This window comes from Felis catus, chromosome B1 (assembly GCF_018350175.1).
Source record: "Felis catus isolate Fca126 chromosome B1, F.catus_Fca126_mat1.0, whole genome shotgun sequence".
NCBI classification, from domain to species: domain Eukaryota; kingdom Metazoa; phylum Chordata; class Mammalia; order Carnivora; family Felidae; genus Felis; species Felis catus.
The window spans coordinates 68,922,501-68,938,943 of record NC_058371.1 but is presented as its reverse complement, the minus strand read 5'-3'; the positions used below and the strand labels follow the sequence as shown (position 1 = coordinate 68,938,943).

Below are 16,443 nucleotides of genomic sequence, written 5' to 3'. Positions count from 1 at the left end.
AGAAATCAAATGATCATTACTGGTTTGGCAGGAAGAATTTAAAAAGTAAAGTAGCTTCACCCATTGTTTGTAAATAATACATACCCTACAAATGGAAAGTAGAGAAAAATAAAAGGAGAAACAGTCTTGCTATTCAAAGACATTCTGATATTTCTTTCTAGTTCTTTTTTTTTTTTAGGTTTGGGTTTAAAAGCACTCTTGTTATCAGAAGTACATATACAATTTTGTATCTCTTTTTATTTAACTTTGTAATGTGAGAATTTTTCTGTGCTTCACAGATTTCTTGAAGACATGCCACTTACTCATTCTTTCATTTGCTGAGACCCTTTTCTCTGCTGGGTGACAGATGCTTTGTTCTTCAAAATATGGGTATATGGGAGTGGGAAATAATCTGCATTATAATTAGGTACTGCAAGATCATCCTGAATTTTCATGTAACTTTTATCTAAAGCTGAATGCTAAATTGTCTCCCAGGTAGCTCCTCATTTTAAGTCAAAGAAGTAATATGGATTGATTTTATTGTACACTTGAGCTAACTTTGTCAGGCTTAAAAAATCCCTCTGCTTTGGAGTCTGCCCCTCAGCCGAAGGGCTGAACTGGGCAGGGTCAAGAGAGGAGGGCAGAGCAGGCATCCTGTGGGATGGCTGGTGTGTTTGGCTCCTGTACAGGGATTGTTTACCAGAGAGCAGGGCAGGGTTCATGGCAAGGTGTCTGACAAGAGACTTAGTCACCCACAGTGCACATGACTGGGGCCTTGTCCTCACAGAGGACTGAATTCGTGAGAATCTAAACATCATAAGTGGCATGAGGTTCAAGATGTAGGAGAAAGAATTTGACTTAATTTATCAGTCAGTGATACCCAACTGCCTCCTCCATACCCTCTTCCTAAATCAGTCCTCAGAGGGTCGGGTGTAGATGTGCACCTCCCAGCAGAATACTGTGAGGATGAGTGGTGTGGCTCACTCGTTAGCAGGGATGCCTGGACTTAACATCCTGGCTCTGGCTCTGCCTCTGGCAGGCTACATACTTTGGACCAGTTCCTTAACCTTTCTGTGCTCCATTCTCTCCTGTTAAAAGAAGATAGTAGAGCCACCGACTTCCTGTGATCAAATTGAAACACTGTTAGAACAATGCCTGGCATTGTTAATAAGCACGTAATAAACCTTCTGGTTATTATGTACCTTGTGTGACCCAGTTTGTACATTTTGCCAAATTTCCTGAGTGCTGAGCTTGTCAGTTAAGTTTACATGGCATTATGGCAGGTGTGTTCTTTTCTGATTGCACACTGAACTAGTCTTGTGAGGATGGGCCACTGCTTAGGTATTGCGAGCTGTTCATGATCACACATATGTGAAACAGCCAAATATTGACCAACTAGGTGTTGATCCTGGATCTGTTTCTAAAGCCCATTCTCTAAAAGTACACTGCTTCAAGAAAGGTTCCTCATCCCCTTACCTTATCCATTTGTGCTGGCCTAGCGTGAGTGCTTTTTCTTTAAAAAAAAAAATAATAATAAACTTCAAATTGAACTATAAGATACAGACAGAAAAGTGTACATATTCTTGTATATGTATATTCTTGCTATGAATTCACAGCACCAGCACCCAGATAAGAAACCCAGTAGTTTGCCAAGATCTCATAACCTTTTTGTGCTTCCTTCTGGGGATTGTGCTTTGAAAACTACTGGTAAAAAGGCTTGTGATCCGTTGTTCGTGGATATGGAAAAGGTTTCATGGAAGAGAGGGAATTACCCCAAGAAAAGGATGGTTAGTTGTAGTGGCTCTGGATCAGGAACCCCACACCTTCCCCTTTGTTTGTTGTTCCTTTTTTCTCATTAAGGTAATGTGAATAGGCAAAGAAAGATTTTTTATGGAAAGATTTACAGATAATAATTAGACTTGACTTTTTGGGGCCTATGTTAGGCCTTCATTTTTCCTCTCTTTAAACCCATCTCTCTCAATTGTGGCTTTGGAGTTAATTTTTCATTACATTCAGTGATCGCTGCTTTTATCACCTGAAGAGTGTGAAGTCAAGGGAATGCAGAAATGCTTGAAACATTCCTGACTTTAATTGTCCCAACTCTAAATCAGGCATGGGAATGGATTTTTCCTCAGATGCCAAATCTTTAGAGTTGCAGTGGGTTTCCAGAACATTGCATTGGAAGGATTTGCAGAGGAGTCTGGGGACAACAGGAAACAGTGTTCTGGTTGATTAGTGATTTTGGCTAATGGCAAAAGAGATTTGGACTAGTGTTTTCAGTAGCAGTACCAGATATTTGCCTTGTATGATCTGAGTGATACTTAATGCCATTTCTTGACTTATAAACTTAGCACTATTCTCTAGGACCACTTAGTACTGGCTGTGAGAATGGAAGCAATGCACATATAGGTTAAAAAGTGGAACCAGGGGTGCCTGGCTGGCTCCATCGGTAGAGCATATGACTCTTGATCTTGGGGCCGTGAGTCCGAGCCCCACACTGAGGGATTGAGTTTACTTAAAAAAAAAAAAAAAGTTGAACCAGTAGTCTTCCTTCCTTAAACATATCACATGACCTCAGAGTACTTCCACACTTCCCTCATCCTCCCTCTAACATCTGATCAAGTTCATGTGAATTATGACAGTATCTGTGGTGTCAGCAGCAGTTCCAGTCAATGTATTGAACTGCAGGTGGAGTGTGGGAGTCCAGGCAGTGACTGCAGATACTTTTCTAAATGTGGAAACATGGCTGAACCTTGTTGAAGGAAATAGAGAACTTTACCATGGGTAGCATTACAAATAGGTAGTAAATTTTGTATGTATATTACTTAGTATTTAAGAGCAGGATATCCAGGTGCTAATGAATAACAGTATGGGTACCTATATTAGAGTATGATTCCATTTTGGGAAAGAGAAGATTGAGAAAAAAAGAAAGATCAGACTGAGGTACAGAACAGAATGTGGGGCACTGAAGATCTAAAGATATCTTTCTCTTAGCTACTGTGTGAGCTGCTCTGATTATTGTCAAAAACTGACCTCTGTGCTTTGGAGCCAAAATGTAGACAGAGTTTGGGATAAAGAGGAATAATAGCTTTCTTGCTTTGACAGGCAAAGGAGGCAAAGGAGACTGGCCTTCAAAAACTGCAAGCCCTCCGATAGGAAGGGGTTGGGGGGTTTTATAGGGAAATACAGGATCTAACTGGTTTTGGGAGGAACCGTACAAGCTCCTAGCCTTCTTTGTCAAGTCTTTAGGGTTTTGAAACAAACCTAGGTTTCTGAAACAAAAGGGTAAGAAGGGCGGAGGGGAGGTTTGCAGAAGAGAAGGGAAGGGTTATTGTAAAAATCGAGCTTTGCTGAAGCATTAGAGCAGCCATTTTGATTTTTGTTCAACTTTATGCTTTTAAGCAGTTTCCTAATGTCTCAGAAGAATGGTTGTGATGATACAATTATTACTTGTTTTTCCATTTACTGAAGAAGTTTTAAAACTCCCATTTAAATATAAGGAGATTTGGAGTCTTATAGAGGCATCTCTTTTAAGTACAATGGTTGTGGATTTGATGTACATCTGTATTACGTTTTATCAGATTTTGAACTGTGGAATTAAGGATTATTAAGGGGAGGGACGGAGGAAATGGCTTTTTCACTTTTTAAAAGTTTTGAAGTTCTTTCCGTTAAGATACCACATGAATCTGATTGGAGTGAACATGGAATATTAAAGCTTCTAAAGGAACTTCTGCTGTAATAAGTGGAAGAGTGTGTGTTGAGTTTGTGTGTTTAATCACAGGCACCCTCTTGGTCAGAAAATGTGCATCAGGCTGTTAAAGGAGCACTGACACTGCTTGTTGCAGGCAGATTCATATCAAAGTGTTAATGTAAATATTCAGTGGTATTGAACCTATCAAAAAGTGATCTGTTGAGTATCTACCAAGTATAAGACCTGTATGACGTACAAAGATGAATGCCAAGACCCAGATTTTTTATACTCAAGATACCTGTGATCTAGTTAGGCTCATGAGATATGTACACCGCTCTGTTGCCAGGCAGTTACATGTTAAGGGTTAAAGGTGTGGTTTAAAAAAATTGTAGGAGAATTCATGGGAGAAAAAGATCTTCCAGCCTAGAAGTCATCATAAGGAAGATGAAATTTTTACCAAGGAAGTGTTTCTCAAATGTGTGGTTCCCAGGCAGGCAGCAACAGCCTCCTAGGAACTTGTTAGAAATGTACATTCTCAGACTCCACCTCAGAACTGCTGAATCAGAAACCCTGGGGGGTGGGCCTAGCAATCGGTTTAAAAGCATCCGAGTTTGAGCCCCACTCAGACAAGGAAGTGTTGGATCAAGGGTATGCTGACTGAAGTCAGGGAGAAACAGTGACTGATGTATAGTGTTTGGTTAAAGGCGGCTGGCTGAATGGAAGGAACGTGGAGAAGAAGGGGTTTAGTTAGAGTTTCTTGAGCCGTGTGGTTTAGCTTCTGTTTAAGGGAATTCTTTCCCAATGCACTTTGATCCTTATTTCATCCAATTATCCTTTGTAATTATATTGTCATGTTCATCTCTTATTATTCTGATCATTGAAGATGTTTGCATCATCGAGATAAGGGATAGAATTTGTATTTTGTAAGAGAATTTAAGGCTTTGGAAAATGTAAAATATCAGAATGATTGAACAGCTTTGTGGCTAGCTATGAGGTTAAATATTTGTTCAGAATACATGTTTAAAAAAAGGGTTTCATGTCCTTTCATCAGGTCCTAGATAAACATCTTTTAGAGATTTTAGTTTTAAAACTTAAATTCAGTTTTATATGTAAAAAATGGGGTATGTTCCCCCAGCATTTCTTCTACATATTTTAGAAAATTCAGTTATTTTGGCATTTTTAAACATCCTACCCCTTCAACATTGAACATGTTAAAAAATAAAATTCATCCGAGTAAATGTGAAGACCTAATTGGCTTTATCAAATGATTCATGAATCCGGCAATATCCCATCTAGAAAATAGAGGGGTGTTCTGAGGAGTTGTACAAAATGGAAAGTTTTTATGGGAAGGAGAGTAGAGCAATAAAGGTATATGCAAAAAAAAAGAAAGAAAGAAAGAAAGGAAAGGGCAGGGGTCTCGTCTTCCTTTGTAGGAAGGGAATGGAGGGGACCCAGCTGATAGATTTCCTCATTGGTGCTTATCTGAAAATTCCTGATTGGCAGGTGAAGACATTTCTGGGGGAGGTTGAACCTGCAGTTAACTTAGTTATGAAGCTCTGGTTTGATGACTTGGTCTGGCTGGAGTAACACCATGTGAGGCCTGTGGTTTTCTTTTTGGCAAACTATACTTTCATTTCTCCTGTGATTTTAGAGGAGGTGGACCCTTGGTGTTGGAGACATTGATTCGGGGCCTCACTTGGGCCACTTGAGAAGTGGAAATGATAACCTTCCTTCCAGCCTTTGCTCATCCAGCTGCGTGGTGCCTAAAATGGAAGGGTTACAGTGCTTGCATAAGTGAGCTTCTGATTCTCTGTTTAAAAAGAGAAAGTGATTTTAAAGACAGTTCAGGGGAAAAAAGAAGAACCCATGATCACATGGTGGCCACACAGTTAAGCTTTAAGGTCAAAATGTGTTCCCCTTACTGGAAAAATGGATTCATTCTCTCCTAATCTGGTTTTACCTTAGCACTATCAATTTATCACGTGCAGAGAAGTCTAGTCATTGTTGTAGGTGTGTTGCAATCTTTACTTCGCAAGGGAGGATGTATTTAAGATCTTTTTTGGGTTTGTTATAAAGGAACTTTAGGGTCACATATATAATAATGTCATAAGGTAATTGTGGCCTCTACCACAATATCATTAGATTTTTCTCACGCTTATGGAGTGAAATATTTGGCTTCCGTGTATAAAGATACATTTAAAACCTCCTGAAACTTGGGGCACCCCAGTGGCTCAGTTGTTTAAGCGTATGACTCTTGATTTCAGCTCACGTCACGATCTTATGGTTTGTGAGTTCGAGCCTTACATCCAGCTCTGCGCTGACAGTGCAGGGCCTGCTTGAGATTCTTTCTCTTTCTGCCCCTCCCCTTTGTGTGCTTTCTCTTTCAAAGTAAATAAGCAAACTTAAAAAATAAAATAAAACCTCCTGAAACTGAAGACCTGCCAAAAGTTCATCAGATTTTAGTGATCTATTAATATTTTCTTCAGCCTAATTCGAGGATGAGAAAGAGGAAAAGGAGTTGAGACAATCCCTTATAGTTTTCAAGATCTGACCTGTGTTTTAGGGACCAGGGCTTTTTATTTCTTCTAAAGGAAAAATTATTTTTTCCATGAACTCACAGTACTATGGAAAAATTATATAATTCCATAGCATTATTTCATTTTACAAATGAAGTATGTTAGTGTCAGAAGTCAAAACTGAACTACTTTTGTCCTTGTGTTCTGGTATTTCAGGGCTTTCTTGGCTTGAATATACCCCAGGAATTAGGAATTCAGTACAAGAGTTGTGAGGATTTATGGCTTCTCACTTATTACTTTTCTTACGTATGTGTGTGTTTAGATAATTTTTCATATACACACACATCTGTATATTTGGTATTAAAGAAAGGATGTGTCCCTACTCTCCCTCCCCCACATCACCTCCTGTACATCAAGCCCTACCTTTGTTATGCGTAACCATCTCCCTCACTTGCTATGGGTAGAGTTTTGCAAGGTTGCAGAGTAAGACCTGTCAGCTGACGCTTGCTCACATGAGAGCCATTAAGAGGGTGGTGTGGCCAATGTCAGAACAACCTTGCAGCTGAAGGCAAGTCACTGCATTTGCCCAGAGCCATATGAATGGGTCTTGTGACCAATTAATTGACTACTACATAATCTCCAACAGGGGAGCACAGATGGAATGAGTCAGCCCAAGCTGCTCAACCTGTTGAGTGTTTTGTCTTTTGCTGACCCAGAGTACAAGCTTAGGAACAAAAGTAGGAAGTGGGATTTGGACTTGCCTGTTTTAATGGTCCTGCTGAGAACATATTTTATAGCATTGGATACATCTGACTTCCTAATACTTTGGCAGGCTAATTTACGTAACAAATGAATGTTCCTTTTTTTTAAACTTTTGAAAGAGGAAATTAGTAGGCTGCTGCCAAGTAGCTTGCCTCACCTACTGTATAGGAAGTACAGGGATTACTTAGGACGGCTGGTCAGTGTGGAGTATCCCTCAAACAGCAAAGGATCTTCAACATTTGTGTCCACGTCCATGTTGATAGTCAGGATAAACCGGAAGAAAGTTCATACACTCAGGACATGTGTGGCGGCACTACGAAGACAGCAAACCGGCCAGGGGCCCGGCAGGATTCAGCCAGATGTGTGTGCGGTGCTGGTTCTGGTGCTGCGAGGACTTACAAGACGCTTTTACGCACAAAGACTCGAAAACGTGCCAGGGTAGGAAGGGGCACTGATCGCTCGGAACTCAGCAACAGGTTTGAAACTTCAGTTCTGTTTTAAAATCTCAGAGAAATGTTTATTTAATTCACTGCGTATCAAGCGGGATGAAATTCTGTTGATCCAAAACTTGTTTGTTAAGAATACTTTGTTTTAGTAGGGTGTGCGGAAACAAGTCCTTTCCAGTACAAAAAAGGTGCAGGCATGGTTCTTATTATTTTTTTGACTGTTTCAATTCTACTACCCATCTGCTTTCTTAACTTTTCCTTACTTATCCTGGAGCCAGCTCGCAAGAAATGGTTACATCCTTGTCCTGTGTTGAAGTTTGAACAATACTATTCACAGAGGTCATCAGGAAAACGAGTTGCGGTCCTGAGGGTCCACCACAGTTGGTAGATGGGGCACAGGACTGGAAGTTATCTCTTAGTCTGAATGGTAGGTGGAGGCAGGATGGTGGGAAAGAGCCCAGTTTCTTCTGGCAAATTATTTTCATGAGAAGGATTGGAGTTATGCCGGAACTAATTTTAAGAGTGGAGCTTACTTAGAGTAACATTATACTTGCTGTATTCTTTTAGGTTCATTATGTCATCCATTTTGGAAGAATTTATTAATTTAATTAGTAATAGCTCTTAATTGAAACATATTTATAAAGAATTTTATTGCATATCAACCAAAAGGAAAAATGCAGTGAGAATCTGATGTAGATAACTACTAAAGAGAGTCAAAGTTAAAAGTTAAGCTCTGATTCTCATGATTAGTGTAAAAGTAAGTTTCTAAATTCACTTACATATTTTTTTCCTTATAAGAAGTTTTCTTAAAATTATGTTTTGTTTTTTTTAATTTTTTTCAACGTTTTTTATTTATTTTTGGGACAGAGAGAGACAGAGCATGAACGGGGGAGGGGCAGAGAGAGAGGGAGACACAGAATCGGAAACAGGCTCCAGGCTCCGAGCCATCAGCCCAGAGCCTGATGCGGGGCTCGAACTCACGGACCGCAAGATCGTGACCTGGCTGAAGTCGGACGCTTAACCGACTGCGCCACCCAGGCGCCCCACTTAAAATTATGTTTTATAAACTTTTTCCATCAATATGGTTCTTGGTTGGTTGAAAATAATCAGGATATAGTTTCTGTCATATAAAAATCATTGTCTTTCTTTAGTAGAAACTTAATAAAATGGTATATAATCTACTCCAGTATAAACCCAGTAGATTGGAGAGTTAGGGAGAAGTGTGGAAATCATTTTATAGGGGCTGGGTCACATGCTATCCACTCAATTAAAGGGAGATATTTATAGAGGGAGCAGTAATGAATGATGTGGTACATTAGAAAAATACATTTGAGTGTTCAGATAAGAATTTCACTTTTGTACTTTTTTTTAGTTAATTTTTTTTTTTTTTTACAATTTATTTATTTTTGGGAGACAGAATGAGACAGAGCATAAGCAGGAGAGGGGGAGAGAGAGAAAGAGACACAGAATCCAAAGCAGGCTCTAGGCTCTGATCAGCAGAGAGCCCGACGTGGGGCTTGAACCCATGAACCGTGAGATCATGACCTGAGCCCAAGTCGGATGCTCCACTGACCGAGCCACCCAGGCACCCCTGTTTTTATCTGTTTCTTATCAAGATAGAACAGCTGAGTGATACAAAAGAGTAATGGATTGGCACTCAGTTGATCTGGATCCTGATTCTGATCCTGATCCTGATCCCCACCTCTGCTGCCCAGGAAGAGCCTTTAACCATGTGGGAGTCTCCTGGCTTTTCTGTGTCTCACTTTTCAACTCTAAGCTATGAAGTTGGTTTAGATTATTTTAAAAAATCCTTTCCTTCTCTGAAATTCTAAGATGTAGCATCAGGACCTTTTGTATTCCCTATATTTATTCATATGGTTCTAGATTCCCCAAATACATATTCGGGGTGAGGGGGATAAGAAAATAATATGCAGGGCCACATAAAGTTTTTTTAAAAACTTCAAAACATTTTGGTATGAGCTTCTGCTTCTCAGTTTCAGTGAACTTAATATTCTTCAGTGGATTTTAATCATTTTTATTTAAACAACACGTTAACAAAAATTTTTCATATCCATTATTGCCTTTTCTTATTTTAACTTCCTTTAGAGTTACTTCTTTGGTGCTGAGACTTTTTTTTCCTCTTGTTTAGAATTTTGCGCAGTGATGACGTATACTCGTCAATTAATTGGAATTCATCTCTACTCAGACCAGACCAGACTTGGTAGAACTCATCTACTTTGTTTCCCCCTTCCTTCCATCTTGAAAACGTGATCGTTATTTGCAGCGTTGTGCTTGGTTTCCTGTATTTCTTTAGGACTTGAGCCAGTCTCAAGGGTAGAGTGAATTATTGACAGGAGCTTGCACTGTAGGGATCTGGCTCGAGAGTGCTCACGAGTTATCTGTTTGTCCAAGTCAGGTGGCAGTCAGTTAAGTATGACTTCCAACTCCCTCTTTGCTCTTGGGTATCTTAAATCAATAATTTTAGGTGGTCTTAGCTGAGTGCACTGATAAGTAGGTTCCCCCCCCATGTTTCCTCATGATTTTCCAGTTACTCAGAGGTGAAGAGAAAGACTCCACACATGTAGAGGAGTCATGTTAGATACCTAACAGTGGCCACAGTGTAAAACTGCCACAGTTCAGTGCGGAGGGAAACGTTTTTCTTTCTTTAAATTTTTTTTTTTCTTTTTAACGTTTGTTTATTTTTGAGAGAGAGAGAGTGAGTGTGTGAGTGAGCGCTGGGGAGGGGCAGAGAGAGAGGGAGACACAGAATCCGAAGCGGGCTCCAGGCTCTGAGCTGTCAGCACAGAGCCCAGCGTGAGGCTGGAACTGATGAACTGCGAGATCATGACCTGAGCTGAAGTCAGAGGCTTTACTGACTGAGCCACCCAGGTGCCCCTGCTTTTCTTTCTAATTATGGTCCACGTGGAATCAGACTTTTCAGGGTGGAAGTGTGTCCTCCGTATCTTCGCTTCCATTCTCCTTAATCTCTAGAACGAAAGATATTGGAGGTTCATTTATTTCACAGAATTCCAGAATCAGCAAAAACCTACAGAGTTTGATGAAACATTTTAAGTGGTTTGTCAGTAAAAAAAAAAAAAAAAAAATCCTCTCTAAAACCTTACGTCTAGTAACTGTTAGGAAGCTGGACATAGGGTGCAGTCTTCAATAATCACTTCCTTCTTTTTTCTTAAAATATCAACCACAACAAAGCTGCTAATAACTTGATTTTGCAAACTTTAGTAGCAAATTAGATAAGTCCAGAAGGCTGTTTTTGTGAGAAATCCGGGAGTATTTGCCAAGCTTATCAGTGAATCATTGTTTCTCTGATAGCAGGAGAGAATTTGACATAACATTTTCTTAAAAAGTATACCCTACCCACACCAAAGAGGAACTGAAACAGAGCACTTCAGAATCAATTGTGCTTTAAGTTTCATATCTTGGAGTTTGGATTCAGCAGAGACTCTCTGTACTGCTTTAGAATCACCAGGATAGGAAGGGCCAAAGAATTAATGAGTGTATGTGTTAGACTTGTCTACGATCCGAATGAACGAATTCATTACAAAAAAGAAGGAGGCATAGATTGCTTGTGGTAGTTACTCAACAAGAAAAGAAGTACAGAAATCAGGATTTATTTTCTTTTCCCCTAGTTAACTGCTTTACAGAGATAGGCTGACCATGATTTTACTACCAGTCTTTATTTATAGCAGTTAGGACTACTGACAAGGAAATATAAAAATAGTCGCAGATTTAGAGAGATATGCTAAGGCAACAGACCAAAGAATTCTGTTCTGGAAGATTTTAGCAAAAAGGACTAATGCAGGTTGCAGGGTTAGGGAGAGTGTTTTTCATTGTCTTCTTCACTTAGCTAGGCTGTGAAAACTCTTCTGCTTTGATACTATGTAGAAAATGTAGCTGTCCAACAGGTTGAATGAAGTGGGTAGAGGAAAAAAAAAAAACAAACAAACCCTAGTCAGCTGATGGTCTTGTGCTTTGTGACAAGCTTCACCGAGAGGTTGAAATTGCTGGGTGTGACTCTTTCAGATGCATTGAGAATTGCTGTCACAAGTTCTTCTGCCCTTTCTGCATTCCTTCCCTTTTCACTGATTTTATGTGCCATGAGGAATTTTCTTTGACTAGCGAAGAGTTTATTTCCACTGGTTGATGGTTGGGATTTAGAGATATAATTTGAGAATATGTGAATGAATGAAAGCATGCAGTGGTAACTTAATGTTGCTGCAGAGTCACGTCTAATTTGGGTTTAAAAACATTCAACTTGACCCTCTGAGGCCACGCCTCTTCTTGGGAATGAATCAGAGCAGCCTTGGTATAGAGGGGTTTTGAAGGGAGTGTGAACTTGCTTCATGTAGACTGACAACTGACATAAACTTTTGTCTGGGTCTTATTCTGATAAGTGTTAGTTACCATAACTAGTTATGTCCAGAAGACTGTTTCAGACAGAGGACAAGGATACTCCAACTCTGGGGTCTGCAGCCCAAGTCATTGGGCAGCTTCTGAAGCCTTTATCCCTCAAGTTCCTGCTCAGCTGTACACTGAACTGGAATACTCAGCTGCACGGGTCCATGATTCCTGGTTCTTCTGTTAGGACTCCTGTTGTGAGTCAGGCTGTGGCTTAGCCTTATCCTTTTATTGTTATAGTAACAAAAGCTGAATAACTGCTGAATAATGATGCAGCAAGCCCTGGTGGGAATTGGTGAGAACAGTAATCTGTGACCCATCTAAGATTATAATTAAACTCCCCATCAAAATTCACCAAAGAAAGAGAATCTAGCCTTTGGGCTCTAGAAACACCAAGATCCCTGGCAATTCTCTTCCCCTTTTGTGGGATCCCAAATTTATATGGATTGTTGGGTATCAGGTGTATATCCATCCATTAGAGTTTTATCTTGAAGGGTTTAATCCTTCTCTTATTAGTTTAGAAAGGTTAAAAAAAATACTCTCAGGTCTTTATAGAACAGATGTGAATTAAAATGCTATTTTTTTTTTCTTAAAGTTTTTTTTCAATGTTTATTTTTGAGAGACAGAGTGTGAGCGGGGGAGCGGCAGAGAGAGACAGAGACCTGGAATCTGAAGCAGGCTCCAGGGTCTGAGCTGTCAGCACAGAGCCCGATGCCGGGCTCAAACCCAGGAGCTGTGAGATCATGACCTGAGCTGAAGTCGGAGCTTAACCTATTGAGCCACCCAGGCTCCCCCTTTTTTTTTTCTCTTGATGTGCCCTTTCCTTTCACTTGCATGCCTCACCCTGCCCAAAGGCAAAAAACAAAAAGTTTAGTAACACTAAGCTAGTTGTTTCACTTACTGATTTTTAAAAACTCTGATTCTAGCGGCACCTGGCTCAGTCCGTTAAGTGTCTGACTTTAGCTCAGGTCATGATCTCACCGTTTGTGAGTTCGAGCCCCATGTAGGTCTCGCTGTTGTCAGTGCAGAGCCTGCCTCAAATCCTCTCTTCCCCCTCCCCCCACACCCCCCCATCTGTTCTGTCTGTTAAAAATAAACATTTAAACATAAAATTAAGTTAAAAATCTGACTCTAACATGTGAGAACCTACACCATAGTACCAGATACAGTGGAAGCATCTTTGATCTGGGGATCTTCTCTATCCCGATCTCATGATCTGTGTTTCTATTTTCTCTTGTACAAAAAAATAATAGAAGTGGTAGATTAGGTCAGTGATCATCAAATATGTGAACTGTTTTTTTAAAAATGTAGCTTCATGAGGTTCGTTTCAGATCCACTTGAGCAAATTTCTAGAAGTGGAGCCTGTGAGGCTTTATTGACTAAAAACAAACAAACAAAACAATTGAAAGAGTTTCTGGGGTGATTCTAATGATGTGTCAAGTCATCAGATGGGTGGTGTCTGAGGTCCCTTCCAGTCCTAACATTCTGAGTATCTGTCAGTGACTGACGGGTAACAAAACTGTTAGAGAAATGTTAAGCCCTTGGGTAATCAGTGGAGCCAAAACTGTCTCAGTGGTCATCTTTGCCATGTGAGAGAGCAAGCCGTGTGGATATTTGAGGAAGTGTATTCTCAACAGAGGAACTAGTAAGGACAAAGATCCTAAGGCAAGAACATGTGTGCCGTGCACTCTAAAAAGAAAAATGTTGCCAAGGGGTAAAAATCATTTGGATTCAGAAAGTGTATTGTCCTTCAAGGGAATGTGAACGGACCCAAGGTGGACTGGTAGATAGGGCTAACAGCTGCACATCGTGATAGGAGAGGCAGGTGGGGTTGTCTGCTGCCTAATCTCTCCCCCATTGGCCCTTGCTTGATAACAGCAGTTCCTATGATCAGAACTCATTTCTTTGTGTTTAAGCATTGTTCTCTCAAGGCAGTCGGTGATACCTTAATGTGAGCTATTATGAGAACTTGTTCCTCTGTCAGGAAGAACAAGACCACATGAAAGGATTGGGCTCATTCTATAGAGCAGAAAATGTAGGACTGACCTTCTCCTTTCCAGCTGAGTGGACAGGCTGAGGGGAGACAGCTTGTAACTCAGCCGAACAGGGGCAGAGACTTTTGATGGCCATATCCAAAGCTCAAATAATATGTCCTTGGTTTTTATCTTCACGGGGAATTCTCTAGCTGACTATAACACACCAAAATGCTCTTCAGAGAATAATCCTATCACAAAACTGTAAAACTAGTGCTCATTACTGAAAGTTCCTGTATTTTAAAAGTTCCCTTGACAATTGAAAAAGTTTTTTTTTTCCTTTCAAATAGACTTTATTTTTTAGAGCAAGTTTAGGTTCACATCAAAATTGGCAGAAAGTACAGAGAGTTCCTCTGTTCTTTCTGCCCCCCCTCACGTGCACAGTCTCCCCTACTATCAATATCTTGTATCAGAGTAGTATGTTTGTTGCAGTTGATGAACCTGCACTGACACATCATTATCATTCCAGACCATAGTTTACTATGGTTTATTAAGGTTCACTTGTGGTGGTGTGCATCCTATGGGTTTTGACAAATGTATAATGAAATGTACCTATCATTATAGTATCATACAGATCAGTTTCACTACCCTAAAAATCCTCTGTGATCTGCCTATTCATCTTTCCCTAACCCCTGGCAATCACTTATCTTTTTACTCTCTCTATCTATAGTGTTGCTTTTCTAGAATATCATTTGGTTGGAATCATGCAATAGGTAGCCTTTTTATTTTATTTTCCTTTATTTTTATTTATTTTTATTTTTTACTTTTAAGTTTTTAAAAAATTTATTTTGAGAGGAGAGAGAGAGAGAGAGAGAGAGTGAGAGCGAGCGAGTAGGGGAGGACAGAGAGAGAGAGGGAAAGAGAATCCCAAGCAGGCTCCATGTTAGCATGGAGCCTGACATGGGGCTTGATCTCATGGACTGTCAGGTCATGACCTGAGCCAAAATTAAGATTCGGTTGCTTAACTGACTGAGCTACCCAGGCGCCCCATATGTAGTCTTTTTAGATTGTCTTCTTTCACTTAGTAATATGCATTAAAGCTTTCTCCATGTATTTTCTTGGCTTGATAGCTCATTTCCCTTTACCACTGAGTAGTTATCTGTTGTCTGGATGTAGCACAGTTTATCTATCCATTCACCTACTGAAGGACATCTCGGTTGTTTCCAAGTTTTGGCAATTAGGAATAAAGCTACTGTAAACATCTCTGTGTGCGTTTTTGTATAGACATAAGTTTTACTCCTTTGGGTGAATATCAAGGAGTATGATTGCTGGATCATAAGCTACGAGTTTGTTTGTTTGTTTTTTAATTTTTTTTTCAACGTTTTTATTTATTTTTGGGACAGAGAGAGACAGAGCATGAACGGGGGAGGGGCAGAGAGAGAGAGAGGGAGACACAGAGTCGGAAATAGCCCAGAGCCTGACGCGGGGCTCGAACTCACGGACCGCGAGATCGTGACCTGGCTGAAGCCGGATGCTTAACCGACTGTGCCACCCAGGTGCCCCGAGTTTGTTTTTTTTTTTAAGAAACGGCCAAACTTCCAAAGTGGTTATACCATTTTGCATTCCCACCAACAGAGAATGACAGTTCATGTTAATCCACATCCTTGTCAGTATTTGGTTTTGCCAGCATTCTGGCCATTCTAATAGCAGTGTAGTGGTATCTCACTGTTGCCTTAATTCGTGTTTCTCTAATGACGGATGACGTAGAGCATCATTGGTATGTTTATCTACCATCTCTATATCCTATTTTGGGGGGTGTCTGTTTAGGTCTTTGCCCATTTTTTAATTGGGTTGTTCATTTTCTTATTGTTGGGTTCTAGGAGTTCCTTGTATATTTTGGATGACAGACCTCTATCAAATACGTTTTTTTGCAAATGTTTTCTCCCAGTCTGTGGCTTGTCTTCTCATTTTCTTGTTACTGTCTTTCATAGTTGAGAAGTTTTTAATTTAATTTTTTTTGTTAGTAGTTTTTCAGGCAGGGGAGACGTTTTTAATTTTAATAAAGTATAGGTTATTGGGGCACCTGGGTGGCTCAGTTGGTTAAGCTTCCAGCTCTTGATTTTGGCTCAAGTATCTGTGGTATTTGGCATCAGGCTCTCATGCTTGTAAAATTAAGCCCTGCATCCGGCTCCATGCTGAGCATGGAGCCTGCTTGGGATTCTCTCTCTTGCCCTGCCCCCTCCTCCCTCCCCTACTCTTGCTCATGTGTGAGCCTTCTTTCTCGAAGTAAGTAAGTAAACATTAAAAAAAAAAAAAAAAAAAGTCCAGGTTATCAATTGTTTCTTTCATTACATGTGCTTTGGTTGTCATCACCATGTCCAAGGTCATCTAGATTTTTCTCCTATGTTATCTTCTAGGAATGTTAGAGTTTTGCATTTTACATTTGGGTCTGTGATTCATTTTGAGTTAAGTTTTTGTGAAGGATTTAAGATCTGTGTCAAGACTCATTGTTTTACGTGTGGATGTCCATTTGTTCCAGCACCATTTGCTGAAAGGCTGTCATTTCTCCATTGTGTTGCCTATGATTTTTTTGTCAAAGATCAGTTGACTATATTTGTGTGAATCTGTTTTTGGGTTCTCTGTTCTTTTCTGTTGATGTG

At 40.1% G+C, this 16,443-nt stretch overlaps 1 protein-coding gene across 5 annotated transcripts in view; it reads left to right on the top strand.

The window, feature by feature from the left end:
- FNIP2 (folliculin interacting protein 2) overlaps nt 1–16,443 on the top strand; it is a 133,864-nt gene that overhangs the window by 30,868 nt on the left and 86,553 nt on the right. For 2 of the 5 annotated variants that reach the window (XM_023252721.2, XM_019828773.3), the window contains exon 1: nt 6,407–7,424. The exons of 2 other annotated variants lie outside the window; for them this stretch is intronic. In XM_023252721.2, coding sequence (XP_023108489.1) covers nt 7,249–7,424 — 176 coding nt within the window. In that variant the 5' untranslated portion in view covers nt 6,407–7,248. Of the gene's footprint in view, nt 1–6,400; nt 7,425–16,443 lie in introns of those variants that run through there. One more of the 5 variants, XM_023252723.2, reaches the window with a different exon arrangement.